The following is an 18,415-nucleotide window of genomic DNA, read 5'->3' on the forward strand; positions in this document are numbered from 1 at the left end:
TTACAATATCTATCTATCAGTCTGTCTTGAAGATCAAACTGAGGCAGAAGAACAAAGAAGAGCTAAAAAAAGGGGGCACACGGGTGTCCAGCGAGTACTGCAGTAAACGAAAAAAACACAGCAGGTGATCTATGAGTTGAGCAGGAAGACGCAGAGCCAACTGGGTTCTATTAGACAACACGAGCAATTTATCCAGACCTCGTGATCAGACCTCCGCTTCACACAACTAAAGCCTCCTTTCAACTTCACATCTACACTGCTGCGCATCCAGCAAGTCATCAATCTCGCCTGCGAAAGAAACGCTTTATTCCTCCATGAGAATACTCTCGTGGTGGATGTGATTTGGCTGTGGCTCAAAAAATAAAAAATAAAAATGAATCCGTCTTCCAACTCTTTCCCAGAAATGATTGGCTTTAGAACATCTCTGACACCTAGGGAGGCAGAGAAAGATAGATAGAGAGAGAGACTGTCAGAATATGTTTCATTTTGCTTGGCCTACTGCTTTGTTAAGCAAAATGACAAAGTGCAGCACACAATATGCCATTTATGCACTTAGATGCTTCTTGCCATTAAGGCAGTATTTGAGAGAGTCATCTTCCTTAATCAGTCCGCTGCCTCTATGAGTCATTACTGGGAGATGGGCATTAAAATAAGAGAGGTTCTTTCATTTATAAATAAGATGTCAGGGTGTTGAAAAAGCAGCCCTCTTTCACATATCCATCCCTAATTTGATGTTGTCATATTTTTTTCTATCAGGCTACAGAATTTCTAATACCTGTACCAGGCTTTGAGGACAATTTCTCTTTCATTTCTGTTCATTTGTCTGACAACCATATGGCTACGAAAGAAATTATGTTTTCTGGAGAGGAATGCTTGGAAACACAAGGAGAAAAATATCTAGGCCCTAGATAGTTCTTTAAAGATAAAGTCGGTTTGATGTTTCTAGGAAGCATCTAACCTTTATCCAAATTCTACAAGTTAATAATCAAATTGAAAATTACAATATTAGTTTGGTGAATTTTACCAGAGGTCTTTTAATCTGAACTTGAACCTTTTTACCAGTCCAGGATTTTATATTTAGATCAGTTTAGATGGAATAAACTAGTTTATTCATGAAGGTGCCTCAGACAAACATAGTTCTGCTGATATACAAATATCAATCTTTCGTTTATTATTTTTCCATCGTGGTGTGTCCAGAGCCTACCCGGAACCATCAGGCACAAGGCACACCAGTTCATCACATGGCATCATACACTCACCAAGTTGCTCACACACTTAGGCCAGTGGATAATTTCACACAACCACTCCACCTACCAACAAGGGTTTTTGGATTGTGAGAAGAAACTGAAGCACCTGGAGGAATCCAACTTTGACACTTACAAAGATTTTGCGATCTGTCATTTATTCATCCATCCATTCATCCTTCCATTCATCCATCCATCAATTCTCTGCAATTGCTTCATCCTGATCAGGGATTTGTTAGCTTGGAATCACAGTGCAACGGTCCAGGGCATCACTCACAACATTACCCAGTTGCTCACACACTCAAATTACACACAGCCAATCCACCTATGAAACATCAATGTTTACATAAATATATACAATTCATTGTACAACACTTCATAACAGTGTCATTTTCATACACCTAACTGACATGTGGATGAATGCCTGGCATTGATTGATTCTTGGTGTTTGGAAATGCATATTTTTTTCTGATTATTTCATAATTAGCTCTTCAAAACACCTGGTAATGAAATGTATACCTCACCCCACTGCTGTAATTTTTATGGTTCCATAAATCTCTCCCTTCTGCTGCAGGGTAAGACTGAAACCAGGCCAAAATATCATAAAGGGGGTGGCATCTCTAAATCACTGCCCAATAGAAACTGCCCATAGCTCTGTGATTACAAGTAGTCCAGAACTGGAAAATGAATCTGAAGACCTCTGATCTACATTGATGAATTAGTGACTTAGTGACATGCTTTATGATCATTGTACAACTGTACAATGAAATTTGACCTCTGCATTTTATGCATTCATGGCATTGAACACACACACTCAGAGCAGTCTACATTCTCCAGAATAACACACAGCACTGGAACCCAAGCTTTGACAATACGCACAGAGTCATGAGTCAAAGCCAGGCACTAATGTGTTCTGTCAGTCAGAGGCACTGACTTTCACCTGCTAATCTGCTCGTCTCCAGTTGATGGACATGTGTAGAGATTAATCTACATTAAGGGCCACCAAACTTACACTATGTGGCAACAAGTCAGCTATGGTCCTGAAACAAATTTGAAAAGACTCTGAAAGAAGGCATCTTATCTGTGCGATGTATATTTCAGCTCCACTCTGGCAAGAAAGGAGAGCTACGCCAGGGGAATGCTAAGGCCTCCATGAATGGGATGTGTGCTTTGAGCCATGGTGCATTTCTTTTCGGAGAGAGAGAGGGTCGAGTCGTGCATGTTATCCCTCCTGACTGGCAGAACACGCCTTGAATATTCATCATTTTTATCAGAAATGTTTGGTGGTGCAGACTCGACATGACAAGGCCTCAAAACTTCCAGAGGTAAACGCATCAAATCCGCTCCACGGAAAAAGGCAGCTTGTGGCAATAATGGGAGACTGTGAGCCACATACAAACCATAATACAAAATGAGGTATGAATGCACAGGGGTGGTCTGGAATGTCTTTGAAGGGGGGTTGATTAGTAAAGACAAATTTGATTATTTATTTTTTCTGCTCTATGGGAGCCAACAGGCAAAATGGTGAATAAAATAGAACGTCCCATAGAACAGACCTCTCTGACATTCAGTAGCTTGGCTACCTGGAACTCTAGGAAAGGTAAGAGAGATAGTGATAGAGATGTCAGCACCTATGACAAAAGATAGCCAGGCACAGGAATGTATAGGACAGAATAGTAATACGGAGACAGCTTTAGAAGCATCTTTGCATACTGAGAAACAAGGATGAACAGAGAGAGAGAGAGAGAGAGAGAGAGAGAGAGAGAGAGAGTCCTGCTGTGAATCCACCCATTAGCGGGCTGTCAGTTCTACTACTGATCACTTCACTAAGCGCTGACGTAGGGAAAGACCATTCTGGAAACAACATGGCCATGGTAGGAGAAGGAGTATAATTGGTGGGGTAGGGTGCAGTGATGACATTGCTCACTTCTAATCAACATGGCAAATGGAGCTTGACAGCAGCATCAAGTCGTCCGTCCAAGCCAAGCCTGCCACCATCCCAGCAGAGCATGACTTATCACTTGCAACCAAACGAGACATGCCCCAAGTCCAACACCCAGGAGGGTTATGGAGTGAGCAGCGATGTCAATCAAATGGCAGAAATAAAGGATCAAGGGTTAATCAACCAAGAGCCTCTATGAATTCCTGCCATGTCCCCTATTTTTTCTCCAGCAGGATAGTATCAACTCTAATATTAAAAATATAAAATAAAATATCAGTTACATTCCCTGAAAATCAAAGATACTTTTTCTATGGAAAATGTTGGCTATCGTGACTGTCCACATTCACAAACGTCTTTGACCTGTATCTATCTGTAATATTGATGAATGATGTCTCTGAAATTACATATATCAACATACTGATAAATTTAGCATGCTGTCCTGAATGAGTCCCCAAGCCCTGTGTAGTGCACAATGTGGATCCTTAAATAGTGCCTTCTATACCAAAATACTGCGCAACATGTCTAACACAAATCAGCTATCACCTGCATGGCACTTTTCTAACATTCAGTTGCATATTTTGTTGTGAAAGGGTGAATGATAACAAGCAAAAACATGCATGAAAATCCAATCTGACTCATCACATCATGTAACATTACTATGATTTTGAAACACATTCAATCTAGGACCATGTATGAAAGTAACTCAATTTAAAAATTGTCGCTGTCCAAGGAAAAACATGCATCTCCATTTTTCCATGTTGTTTTTTAGTTTGTTGGTTTGTGAACCCAGCAGCTATTCTTCACACTGTATGAACATTTCATTCATGATGAATCGACCAGTAAAATGTTCTAGAATTACAGGGAAATTTGTATTTCAGTAATATTATAATTGTATTTTATTTTTATTTATTTTAACATTGACTTCCATTTGAAGTTAAGGTTTTTTTTTCTTCTCCTGTAAAATTACTGCTTGGAGATACATGATTTGACATATCACACAGCCCTGAAAAAAAAAAAAAAAAAAACAGATCTGTGTCCTATTAAGACAAAAAAAAAATCTGATTTGAGTCACTTCCATTGAATCCAGAAGTGAATCCAGTTACATTCATTCATCCTGATCAGGGTTGCAGTAGACACAAGGCAGACCCTGTACAGGATACCAGTCCATTCCAGGGCATCCCACACACTTACACTGTGGACAATTTCACAGTCCACCTGCCAGATTATTTATTGACAAAACAAAAAGGAAGTAAAGTGTAGAACCAGAAGACAAAGCTGAACAAATTAAAATGTAAATATAATTATATAAACGGTGGCACAGTGGCTCTACAGGGTCCTAGGGCTGTGGGTTCAATGCCCACCTCAACACTAAAGAGGGTTAAGGAGTTCCTGAAAATGAAATATTTAAATGAAATAGCAAATGTAACAATGTATTTAATTATATGGCAATGTAATGATATGTAAAGAGTGTAGACAGATGATAACAATAGCAACATTTTTGAGACAAGAAATTTTAGGAGTTCTCAATGGTCTTTGTGTATGAACTGTATTCACTAAAGACTGTGAAGCCCTAGAGTTGAACTCCTGCAGTATTTGTCTCATGGCACTATCAGATGGGCCAATTCTTTAGCCTGTTTGAAAGGAAATAAGATTAGTACTATGTCAGTGGAAAATGGAAAAGTTTTCCAATAGGGAAGGTCAGCCTGAGCACATTCCTCTTCACAGATTTAATCTTTTCTCTCCCTCACTGTTTAGCTGATATTGTTTTCAGCTAAACGAAGTACAGATGCCATCACCCCATCTCTCTCTCTCTCTCTCTCTCTCTCTCTCTCTCTCTCTCTATCTATCTCTTGATCTCTTATTAATTAATTAATTTATTTTATTTTGTTTGCACCACTCTCCAAGGGTTTTCTGGTAGCATCTCCCAAGACCCTTTACATTTCTTTCCGCAAATGTCACTGCCTTGATGAATGTACTTGACTTGCTAAAGCCACGTCCACTGACCAGGCATAGTGCTTAGGCAAATGGTTGCTAAGGAAATACTTTCATGCTGGAGTCATCATATCCTAGTGTTGTTCTTCACACATGTCCGTATTTTGACGCTTGACATTAATCCCTCATTTGCATTGATGCATATCTCAGGGATGCATGTATATTTATGAGCCGATCAGCATGAGTCGTGGTAATCAAAGGTCTCTTTGGGAGGCTACATTGGCCTTGATTAACATAAATAGGCAATCACACGGAAGAAGTGTGGTTGTAGCTATCTGTGGAGCCATCAGAATGCAGTCTCCAAAAGTCCGGACCGTGTCTGGAGTTCCAAACATTAGGTTATCAGCATGTTTGCATATACGCAAGGGAACTTGCTTTGTTTGATTTTGAACCTTACTGGAACAACCAATGGTGTCAGTGCTTTGGAAACCTCAGGATTCTCTGCATCTTCATCTACGTCATAATAAAGTAAATCAAGGATATTCAGAGGTAGTTGGTCACTATTTGCTGCAGTAACTGATTCAAATTTTCTGGGAAGGCTTTACACTGAATTTTGGAATATTGCTGTGAGCATTTGATTTCCATCCATCCATTATCTGTAACCGCTTATCCAATTTAGGGTTGCGGGGGGTCCAGAGCCTACCTGGAATCATTGGGCGCAAGGCGGGAATACACCCTGGAGGGGACGCCAGTCCTTCACAGGGCTACACAGACACACACACATTCGAGTCGCCAATCCACCTGCAACGTGTGTTTTTGGACTGTGGGAGGAAACCGGAGCACCCGGAGGAAACCCACGCGGACACGGGGAGAACACACCAACTCCTCACAGACAGTCACCCAGAGCGGGAATCGAACCCACAACCTCCAGGCCCCTGGAGCTGTGTGACTGCGACACTATCTGCTGCGCCACTGTGCCGCCCGCATTTGATTTCACTTTATATTAACCAAAATGTGATAACCAAAGTGTTACTTTGCATAATGCCCTGGAAGAACCACTTTTTGTTCCCTAAAGAACCTTTCAGTAGCGTACTGTAGGGAAGCATTTTTCTAAATGAGATGTGATTGTGAAGGACATGTTTAAAGTATAAAAGAACCTGCATATCATGTCAAGGTTCTAGGAAGAACTTGTGAATTGATAAAGAACATTATGTCAGAGCATTTTAAACATTTGAAAAGGTTCTTTTTTCAAACCTGCAGTTTTAGTGGAACTAAAAGGGATTCTTTTATGATATAAATAATGAAGAACTAAAAAACTCTTTGTGCCAGCTCTTTGTGGTTGGCTGAAGGCATTATGCCATTACCCTTGATTACGGACTATCAAACACCCACAGATACCACAAGATTACTGGAAAATTAGCTATCAACAGCTTTTACATCCATTTAGTTCCAACCTAAATGATCATCATTCTCTATATTTGTGAAACATAGGTCATCCATCTGGAAATAATCCACACTGGTGACCACGCTAAAAAATTGGACAGAAAAATCCAGCAAGCCTGACAGGGTCTTATCGACCCACTGTGAGGGAGAAGGAAAAAATATAAAATATATAATCTCAGGACTGGCGAGCTCACCAGGAGAATAGCCCACAGAGGACAAGAGAACAAATGCAGGATAAGATCTATTTTCATCTCTCTCAGCACTTTGTTGTCAAATTTGCTAATCCTCTCCTTTTCTTAAACATCAGCAGACTGGAGACAGACGCTCAGATAAACATGACGAACCCTTCCCCCGGAGAAACCTGCCGCAGAGTTTCAGGGGGACGGGAATTAGTTTGTGTAGGACATTCTCAGATCTCATTAATACTGCTTTTCCCCCGGCTGTGTTCAAAGTGAGGTAAACTCTGCCAGAATCCACATCATTGATATGCTTCGCTCTGCAGAAGATCTAAGTAGCTGAGGAAAAAGAAAAGACGCAGTTGGCTACAGAACCTGAAGCAAATAACATGGACACAGTGGAAACCAGAAAACTCCGAATTGTGTCTTACTTTGGGAACTGATTTTTCCTGGGACAAATCTGAACAGAAATCTGGGTAAAATTAGATCCCTTTTTTGCTTCATGGACACCTGCTCATCTAAACTTTCTTCTGAAATCAAGAGTATTAACAGATTTGCTCCAGTAACAGTCTGAACTCTTCTGTACAGGCTTTAAACTAGATGTTGAAGCCTCACAGTAAAGATTTGATGGAATTCATCAATGTGACATTAGTCAAGTAAGGTACAGATGTTGAGGGATTAGTTCTGGATCACAGGCGCCACTCCATATCATCCCAAAGGAATTTTAATGAAGCTCAGTCACTCCAGAAAACACAGTTCTACTGCTCCGCAACCCAGTGCTGGAGCAATTTATACCATTCTAGTGGACTATAGGAAATGGGTATGTTAACATGAGGCTCACATACAGTTGTTCTAGCGTGTTTCCTACTTTTTTATGGAGATTATAAAAGCTGTGTATGCACAACTGTCTGTGACTGTAATGGACATCGGTGTAGTGGGGGCTGTAACAAAACCTCTGAAAGGAATCTTCCAGTGTTCCCATTCCCATGAGCTTGAACAAAAGGCAGGCAAATATGCATTGATTATTAATGCTTTACTATCAACAGAATTACCTCGTTAGATTTTCTTTCTACGATAAATACGATTCTTGCAACTTTCTCAATTTCTGGCTGTTCATCCAATGTCAGATTTTCATTAACTGAGGTTTTTGGCAGCTGGAGCTTAGTCAGGATTCCTGTCGAAGTTAACTGTGCTCTGAGAGACAGACACCAGCTCTGACACTAATCCACAACATTTAACAACACTTCCACTTCCTTTAGAAAAGACCATTGTTGAAGCTCAACATGTCTCTCTACAGACAGAAGATCAATTGGAACAAGCAGATAGACAGCCACACACATACACACACACACACACACACACACACACACACACACACACACACACACACACACACACACACAATCTTGCAAATTGTGAATTTCCATTACTTTTGTAGAGACTTAACACTGGCTTTTCCATAAGTACTAATCATAACCTTAACCTTAACCTTATCTCTTATCCAATCTTAAAACAAGTCTTAACATTAAAATGTAATCATTAACATTGTGGGGAACACACACACACACACACACACACACAGACAACAGATAGTCTTATAAAAGCAAACATAGAATAAAATTGGTCTGGCTATCAACACATTATTTACAGTTCCAATTAATTATTTAAATTTAATACTATAAATGTAGTCATCCAATATATTATTATTAATATTACTATTATTATGTGGACAATCTGGGTTGCTGAAATCTATTATACAACAATCAAACTGAAATTTCATCCAGGTGTCACTGAATCAGTAACAAACTTGATTAGTCTCCATCTCAGAGCTAAACAGCAAATAGCTTGGAGAAAATGAGCATCGTACTGTAGACCCTGATGTTTAGTGCCTAAACCTTTTCCAGTGAAAACAGAAATGGCCTGGAGAAGGCTTTTTAATAAATGCTGAAGTGGTTCAGCGGTCAAGCATGTTCTGCAGTGTAGATATTTTTTAGGTCATGTCTTGGTGAAATTGTTCTCAATCAGACACACACAGCGCACACTAACCTCTAATGATCTAAAGCTGCCATCAAGACAAGAGCTTAATCTCCTCAGAATCAAACAGAGTAATAAAGTACACAATATTAATGTGCAGCACGAAGGAAGAGCAGAAGCAGAAGCTATGGGAATTTTAGGCCTCTTCTGTTACCATGACAACAGCATCTCTCTTTCTCACTGTTTCTCTCTCTTTCACTCTCTCTCTCTTTCCTTTCATGTATCTCAGGCCTATCTTTCTCAATCTTTCTCACGATGACTTTACACTTTATCCAGATAACATCAGATAGCAAATAAAATCTCTGAATTGAGGATCTAAATCTTATATGAGAAGGTTATGTTCAGTCTGTAAATTCTGTCTATCTACTGACAAAAGGGAAGATGAAACTCTGTCCATAAGTGTCTAGAGAGAGAGAGAGAGAGAGAGAGAGAGAGAGAGAAAGAGAGAGAAAGAAAGAGAGAGAGAGCAGTTTACCTGTTCATGCTCTGCCAACAAACATGCTATTTCAAAGCAAGTTTGGAAAGTCAGTAGAACGCAAACAAAAACAAAGACCCCATTCAATCTAATGAGAAATTTGTACATGTCTATAAATACGTTTTTAGAAAAAGATAAATTGTAATTGTGCAATTGACCTAATGTTAGCTCAGCAGCAAATTCCAAGTACCTATCTATAATTACATGCATACTTATGTAAGAAACGAATTTGAATAAGATTAATAAGTATACAAAACATGTATTTAAGTGTGGTATATTTATTAATGATCTCATTTACATGTTAGCTAATACAGTTTAACTTCATTCTGTGACGCACCTGAGTTTATTGCTTTCTCACTATTACAGAGTAGGATTTTAAACTGGAAACTCAACAATAGTGACTGTAGAGAGATATTTTAGTGAATAATTTAGGTTTGGCAACAATTGCATAAAAGAAGTAGCTTATAGTTAGAGCATGTATAATTTGTAGTTTGCAGATGAATGGAAATGAGGAGAGATGATAATGAATGACCCAGCCTGAAGAAAACAGCCAGCTCCAGCAAAGTCGGACATGACCAGCCTTATGCTAACCTTCAGCTTTTTAACCAAGAAGTAGCTACTTTGATGTTAACCCTCAAGCAGGAGGCAGTGACTAGCCTGACACTAATTTCCACAAGTAGCATTCTGACTCACAATAGTTTAAAACTCAGAAAAACATCATTAAAACCCCAGACGCACTCCAGCAAGCTTCCAACTACGAGCAAACCTTCAGGAGCCACTCTCTCACACTCTCACACCACCCTCTCCCAGAACTCAATCCCCCACAGTGCCTTGCGGCCTACCTGCTTGTTTTTGAGGTCGAGCGAGAGTTCGTAGTCTGAGGCGGAGGAGTGGCTGCAGGCCCCATTCCTCTGTACCCTGATGGGGGAAGCCGTGTGGTGTAAGCTGGGTCTCCTGCCTCCTCCTGCACCTCCTCGCCCTCCTGCAGTCTCTTCATCCTCAGCTTCTTTCTTCACATTCTCCTCCTGCTCCCCCTTCTCCTCCACCTCCTCCGGCTGCTGCTGCTGGGCCTGGGCTACAGTCTCTTCTTCTTCTTGAGCTACTCGCACCTTCACTTCCACTTCAGTTGGCTCCAACCCCTCGGCTCCTCCTCCATCCCCCCCTCCTCCTCCTCCTCCATCAGCAGGCGTGGCAGGGCTCCCTCCATCTGGGGGCTGCTCGGGCCCCTCAGGGACCACCGGGGTAGCGACAGGAGAGGCGGGAGGAGTCTCTTCACTGCTTAAAAGAAGGAGAAAATGCAGAGTCAGCCTGCAGCCAGGCCACCTCGTCCTCCAGCTCAGTCGGCTCTCTCATTCTCCCTGTCATCCTCCTGTTTGCTCCTTCTCTTGGAGGAAGGGTGCAAAAAGAGAGAGATGAAGGGGGTCTGGCTGGCCCCTGGCATCCACTACCGTGCAGGGCAGGCCTGGCACAGTTAACAAGCAGACGGAGAAGGGGAAGGACACACAGTGACTGACTTGTGACACCCCACGTGACACACACAGACAACAAGGACACAGTCATGCAGTTTTCAGTGTGTGTTTGTCCTGGCAGGTGGGCACCAGAGGGGTCGATGAGTGTGTGTTCGTCGTGACCTGCCTTGGCTGCACCTTCGCTCTGCCCGCCTAAACTGGCACTGCTGAGGGAATAGCGTAAGCCTCTTTGTGCACTCTATGGGGATGTAGATGACAACAGGATAGACTCTTTATTTTCCGTTTCTACTTGCCTACTGATATGTGTGGGACCAGGGAACTCGCTGTCTGACATCATTACAAATCTTGCCTCCTCCCACTTTCACTTTCCCCAGCTTCTGAATTCCTCACACCTCCTACCGCGGTATTATGTTTCTTTTCAAAGACCCTTATAGTTTGAGTTCACATTTATTTTACGGAAATAAGCAATTCCTTCTGATAATGCAGTGATTACTACTAAACCTATCTCTCCAATCCAGGAATTTGTAGCTTTGGCTTTTGGCCAGAGTGTTCTAGCGTACGTTCCATTAGCAATAGCAGCTGAAGCCAAGGAGAATTTAGCTAATTTTTTACTCTTTGATGAAGAAAGTGTCACCAAGCATCATTAAATCTATAAGAGCACCAAAATAAAAACTAGATTCTTAAGCTGTCATATGCTATTTTTAAATTATTATTTGTAAATAGTTTGTAAGATTAAGGTTAATAAATTAATTCTAATGTAGTCTCACATTACCAGGCTCTCTAAGGAGACCACAAACCAGGCGGCCATCTTTGATCAAGTACCAGAGCCAGTACAAAAATCTACATGGATGTACATATAGGCGGATGTACAGAGAACCAATCAGAATGCAACTGGCAGGATTCTGACAGTGAGACCAGCTTAACACACTGAATATATCAGACTCTCTGTCTACTTGTGGGTGGAGTGTCTGTGGCTGAAACTAATGCTAATGCTACTTGTCTTTATGCTAGAATACATAGAATGTTTAGATGCAAAGCACCCAGTGGAACTGGTTTGTATCCCATTTACTCTCTCCCCTATCCACTTAACCACTCACATATGTTTATGCTTAACAGAAGAGGCACTAGTGCTTTGAATCAGTGACACAGGGTCTTTGTTGATCACATTTTCTGCACATAATTTTTGCAAGTATGAGAATGTGAGTGCAGAAAATTACATTACTTTTATATCCAAATTGTTCTCGCTCTCGTTGGGGAGGATGCTGGCCCTGTTTGCCGCATGATGTTAACCAAAAGAGGGTTCTGTTACTTAACAAAATAAAACAGTTAGCATTTACATCCAAGAGTGTTTAGTTCTAATGATGTTAGGTGTCCTAAACTTATTTCAGAAAAAGCAGGTAATGACTTTCACTCTCCCTGTTTAGTACAGACTGACTGAGACCTTGCTAGAGGTTGGAAATATCTATGACAAAAATTGGGGAGCATAAACCAGATTCACTACTCATCACTACTTTTAATCTCCTGCGTGCCCTTCACTGAGTATTCATCACTCCATTCCACTCCATCCATTCCCTCACCTTATGTATTCTGCCCCAAACCTCTTTGGTTCCTGTTCTGTCTCTTCCTAAGTGTGTGTGTGTGTGTGTGTGTGTGTGTGTGTGTGTGTGTGTGTGTGTGTGAGAGAGAGAGAGAGAGAGAGAGAGAGAGAGAGAGAGAGAGAGAGAGAGAGAGAGAGAGAGAGTGAGTGAGTGAGTGAGTGAGAGAGCAAGAGAACCACTCAGGGCAGCATGCTCCTGTCTTAGTGCAGACCAATATCAGAGAGTGCTGCTGGAGAGGCAGGTCACCGCCAGAGCCCGCATTCGTTCAGGCTTTTAACACAGCGTCTTCCAGCACCTGCATGAATCTATGTATGAAGCACAAACTCAATTATCCTCTCGTCCGGATCCTCTCGGCCGAGGGGACAGTGCACAAAGAGCCGTTGCCTCATACCACTATCTGATACGAACTTTTGATTTTCTGAGGTTTTTCATCCCCATAAAGCAGTGTGTGTGGTGTACGCTAAGAGTGAGGTGCTATAAATGGAAGGGTTTCTGACATGGTGAGCAGAAATGGGATGATTGTGGTTATATACGAAATGCTCTTCAAAAGGGAGCTTATGGAGTATAACATGCTGATGGAATAAAATGCCTAGTTAATATTGCTATATAATATATTTTTCTATATAAATAAATATTGGTTGTTATTAATATTGTTAATATTATCTCGGTATGTAATACTGATAACATGCACACATCCTAATGATCAATTTCTCAGTAATTTCTCAGTGGTTTCCCCACATTACATGATCTAAGAAAAAAACAAAACAATACTCACTTCTGCTAGATTAGAAAGCTAATGGACACACAACTAGGAAAAACAAAGGCAAATATTATATGCCATGTTTTAAATTAGACACTTTACTTTAGAATTGTATATTTATTTTTACAAAAATGTAAAGCTTTTCATTACAACTCAGCTCACTGAAGCTGATCTACTGTATCTGGTAGCTGTATATTCCAAGTACGTTACATACAACAAATCTGCTGCTCACTGCTCCTTCTTCATGTATACATTGTGTAACCTTTCTAAGTGTTTTTTATAAGCTAGAGTAGGGATGGGCAGTATCCTCATTTTTCATACCATCATACCATCTGAATACATCCATGGTATATGGTATTGGTATATGGAGGGGGCCGGTGTAGGGGGAGCACTGTCGGGCTGTTCTGAGCCATATATCTGTGAGCACAAAGTTTTCTGTTTTCAGCTTTCTTCCTCTGTCTTTTACCCCAAACTCAGCACTAAACTTACAACTGTGGTGCGCTATTGGGCTTTTTACCCCGCCAACCCCCCCGTCCTATTTTAAGAGTGTGACCAGTCAGTGAGCTCCCACAGAATCCTTTCCTGTGAATCTGTTAAATGCACATTAAATAAAACTTTTATATTATATTTATATTTAATATAGTCAGACACAAAACACATTTTTGTGCCACAGTGCACATGTCATTTTTAAATACCTCCCTCATTTTGAGAAACCACTCACATTTCTAAATACCAAGGTATAGGGTATTACCGTTATATATTATATAGGGTATTACCCTAGGCTACAGCATGTTAATAAACAGCATTGTTTTCCAAAGTTGATGGCTAGACTTCTTCTCCCTTAACATGTAGTGTAATAAAGCTGCCCTCTTTCCCTAGTATTGTGAAATCATTGTTATTGTACTGAGGATGAGAATGATGAAAATCATTGATATCAATATATGTTAGAGTTGTTTTTATAGTTATTATTTTATCACACCGGCCTCTGTTCACCATCATTGTTGCCATACTCTTTAACAAATAGCTGGGCTTTGAGTTGGCTGTACAGAAGCAAAAGCAAGCCATTTTCATAGTGATTCAGCCCTAAGGAGCCTTCTTTAGACACGACTGGAGTTTAAAAGATTTTATCAGAGCAATGCGGAAAGTATTGATCAAAAAACTATATATGGATGCTATTGGGTGAAATTGGAGTTGTGTTAAAGGTATGAGACGAAGCAGTATCTCATTTCAACAGGCGATTCCTAGCATCACTCGAGGGCTGGAGATAAAAGTCAAGAGATTGTAATCTGTACCTTCCCAAAATGGCTGAGCAGATAAGTCAGGACTCAGTGAGCACAAAGTGTGAAGATCACTGTGAGCATATGCAGCATAACACACACACACAGAGAGAGAGAGAGAGAGAGAGAGAGAGAGAGAGAGAGAGAGAGAGAGAGAGAGAGAGAGAACATCTCCCCCTGGGCTGAGAGTTGGCCTCCTGGCCATAAGATGAAATTAACAGCAGCAAAAACTATCCGATACTAAAGCTCTGTATATACGTATAGAAGTGTATGAAGCAAAGTGAATCATAAACCTAACAGATGCCCTGAAGATAAGGAACAGAAGGTCTTTATGTGAAACCCTCCATTTCATTTAATTAATTACAAAATAAAAGAGAATGGAGTAGGATTTCTTAACCCTGCAGTTATAACAATAGTATGCTGTACAGCTACATTCATTCCTCACTCACTGCTCACTCAAAGTAGAAGAAAGTAGAAGAGGAAATATTTCATTGCAGTTTGAATGCAATAAATGTATTGTGGTCTATGCGCTTTCGTCATTTTTTTTTTAGCTACTGAATCTTGATGGGTGTAATTGATTAAAAATATACAGTGTCCTTTAAAGGTAATCATATAAGTGCATTATCCTTTAAAATAACTGACAAATGTCTAAAACCTGAAAAAGGGCCCAAATAGAGAAATCTCCACTGGAGAGTGGAAAAACACCAGATGTTGGTCAAGAGATTATCAAATGCTATGAAGCTGTGAAACACAAAAATATAATTAATGAGAAGAAAACGGAGTATGGGAAAGAATAAAATAGCCTTGAGTATAAACTTTTTTTAAAAAAAAGCACACAAACTTTCTTTTAAATCCAATAGTCTCTAATAAACTGTCTGAAAGGCTCCCCAGACGTGGAAGCCCTTATATGTACATGGGGAATAAGGTATATTCTGTACTATATATTGTACTGTGCCGAAGTATTAAGCACCTAAGATAATTATATATATTTAAACTAATGCTTTCTCAGTAAGCGTGATGCTTGCATAACGTTATATATAATCACAGTAAATACAAAACATAATCATATAAAACAAATAAGAAATATAAGATAGCTTTTTGTCTATAAAGTAGTAGGTGTGAGTAAGTCTGATGAACAAGGGTTTGTTCAGATTCTCCTTGATTGCATGAATTTGTTAAATCAACAGCACACATTATTTAAAATCATTACTTATTAAATAATAAATACTAGCTATTGGATGATAACTTGATACCTCTTTATTTGATTCTCAGATGTTCTAATGTCTTTCAGACCCAAGCTGTAATAATTAATAAAATGTAGTAAATGTCCACAAATTAAGTACCAAGCAATGGATATTACATTCAGCTGTTAATGGCTGCTTGGACTGGAAATAAAACCGAAACCGGTGATCTGTCACTTTTGCACAGAACTCTGTTGGCATTTTCTGCCAGTTCCCAGATTTGTTCTTCTTCGTGCAAAAATGAAGAGGGTTCCATGTGTGATCAGAAAAAAAAACAAAAAGAAACTGCACACAAATATACCCAAGACAGCACTCTATAGCTGTGCATTCACAGGGCTATAAAGAGCAGGATTGAGAGTGTGTGTTATGGCTGAGAGCGGCAGGAAGACGGAGGCTCTGTAAATAATAAATGCTGAAATAAAGTCTCTCTCCTCAGCAGGTGGCTCAGGGGTTGGGGATTAAAAATAGGCAAAGACAAAAAAAAGAAAGATGAGAAAAAAAGAGCTCTCGTCTTAGGAGCGTCTTTCTTGTCTTTTTTTTTTTTTTTTTTTTTGTTGTTCATGTGAGCCCTTGTTGTTTCTGACTTGTAAAGGTTCAAACAGCCAGGTCAGACACTAAAGACTCAGAGATGTGGTGACAGCTTTTTCTGATGAAGACACAAAACGAGAGATGTGGGAAAGAAATGAAAAGATGAGAGCGCTGACAGTTTTCTGCTGTGGTTTTCAGAGGTAATGGCCACTGCAACAGCAGGATATCAAAAATACAAAGCCAACATTACTCTGGAAAAAATCAGAGAATCATTTGTTTCACTTCCTGTTAAACCAGCCATGAACTTATATATACATATATTTTAGAGTAAATTAAATATAAAGCCTTGGCTACACTACAGCTTTTAAAATCATGGTAAATTAGACTAGGTAACCTTTTTTATTATTATTTTTGGCTGATTCTTACAGAGACAGAAAAAAATGTCAGGCACACACTACATGACTGTGGACAATACACTACACAGCCCCTAATTCCCAAACCAAACAGAAGACACTGACAAATATGGACCTACAACAACTCACTGCAGTTAGTTTGAACTGCTATTTGTGTAGATCCAAAATGAAATAAAACCCAGATGTCTTTTGAGTCATGTATGGGAAAACATGGTCAGCATGGTCACTACAACCTGCAGATGATTAGTAGAATAGTACATATGTGAGGTAACATTGCACCTTAATTTTTTTAGAAACATTAGCAGTAACAGTAGCAAGCTCTACAGTCATTTAAGGTGGAACAGAAAATTAGAATAAGTTGGAATAAAGTCTGTAACAGACGTGGCCTGCAGTGTTATATCTCTTATTTGGGACATGTGCATCTAGCAGTATGTAATATCTTGTAGTTTTATATAGTTTTACCTTTTAATTAATCCTCCATTCTGGAGCTCCACTGCATGCCCATGTGTTTACTTTCTGTGCTCTGTTTTCTTTGGCCATTGACAGGACTCAGTCAGTGTTGGTGAAGAGTTTGTGATTAAAAAGTCAGGTAAAAAAAAAATCTAATATGTTTGATAGGCTGTGACTGGTCTGAAACGACCCTACGCGCTATCCAACTTTCCCCAATTTACAACTGTGACAGCACCAGAGTGTACAGACTAAAGCCAAGTAGCTCTGATTCGGCTGACTGTAAAATCTGAGATAAAATCGGGCTAGAAATTGTGTAGTGTAACCCTGGCTTAAGATAATTCACATAAAATGTACAAAGACAGGGAGACTCCTAACAACCATCCAATCCTGATGCTTCACCAAGACTCACTCTATCAGGACAACAGCACTTAAAATGTTCATATTCTTTTGGGAGATAATCATGCTATGCTCTCTTTCTGATCTAAAGAAGTCCTCGGGTGTTTGTGTCTATCCTTCCACTGTGAGAAGTCACTTCTTGATTGTCTATCAAAAAGCTCTTGTGGAGAAAAAGAAATAGATACAAAAGAACAAATAGATTTGCAGTGTTCAGACCATGAAAACATCCCTGCCAAATTCTCAGAAAAACTGAAAGTTGTTTTGCTGAAAATAATAGAAACTATGGATACCATGGATAGCTAAATAAATAATTGTGGCTAGAAATTAAATAAACACAGAGTGGTCTCTGACTTTTGCACCATGTGGTATATGTACTTTTTTGTGATGTTTGTGTGCTTATATTTAATTATGATCAACTACAGTCATGACAAGAATATTTTGCCTTTTCAGTTATGTAAAAAATATAGAGTACTGTGCAGTGACGTGTGTAAAGCGTACGTGAAGAGCATATTTGTCAGTTGGTGTCCCACTTTGTCTCAGATAATCATTTGCTCTTTTTTCCGGCAGGTTCTCAGCTTCTGGACTCTGACGGACTGTGTGTGTGTTCTGACCTGCCACATGTCACAATCTCCAGAGAATGACAGACAGACATATTTCCTCCTCTGTGTCTGTCCTTCAATTCCCCTCTCCCTCTCACCTGCTCTGTTCCCTCCCTCCCTCTGTCTCTCTCCCCTTCTCTTCTCTCACATCTCTTCCTTTTCCCTGCTCACTCTCACCTCCTCTATTCCCTCGCTCTCTCTGCCCTACACTGTCACCTATCCCAACATCAGAAGGTCATTTTGGGGTCAACTGACAAAAATAAGCTGAATATTATTTTTAAATTATTCTCTCTGCATTTTGAGGCTTTATTTTTTTTGGATACAAAGTCCAATAGACCTGTTCTCTGGAGTGATGGAACTCCATCCAATCCATTAGTTGTTTTGAGATCCAGGACTATTCATCATTACCTGATCTTGCTGATTTTTCTGTGGTCAAAT

General features: G+C 39.9%; 1 protein-coding gene across 2 annotated transcripts in view; it reads right to left on the minus strand.

The window, feature by feature from the left end:
- Positions 1 to 18,415, minus strand: part of iqsec3a (IQ motif and Sec7 domain ArfGEF 3a) — a 149,887-nt gene that overhangs the window by 56,953 nt on the left and 74,519 nt on the right. For both annotated transcript variants that reach the window (XM_066667077.1, XM_066667075.1), the window contains exon 3: positions 10,089 to 10,524. In XM_066667077.1, coding sequence (XP_066523174.1) covers positions 10,089 to 10,524 — 436 coding nt within the window. The remainder of the gene's footprint in view (positions 1 to 10,088; positions 10,525 to 18,415) is intronic.

This window comes from Hoplias malabaricus, chromosome 4, assembly GCF_029633855.1.
Source record: "Hoplias malabaricus isolate fHopMal1 chromosome 4, fHopMal1.hap1, whole genome shotgun sequence".
Taxonomy (NCBI): Eukaryota; Metazoa; Chordata; class Actinopteri; order Characiformes; family Erythrinidae; genus Hoplias; species Hoplias malabaricus.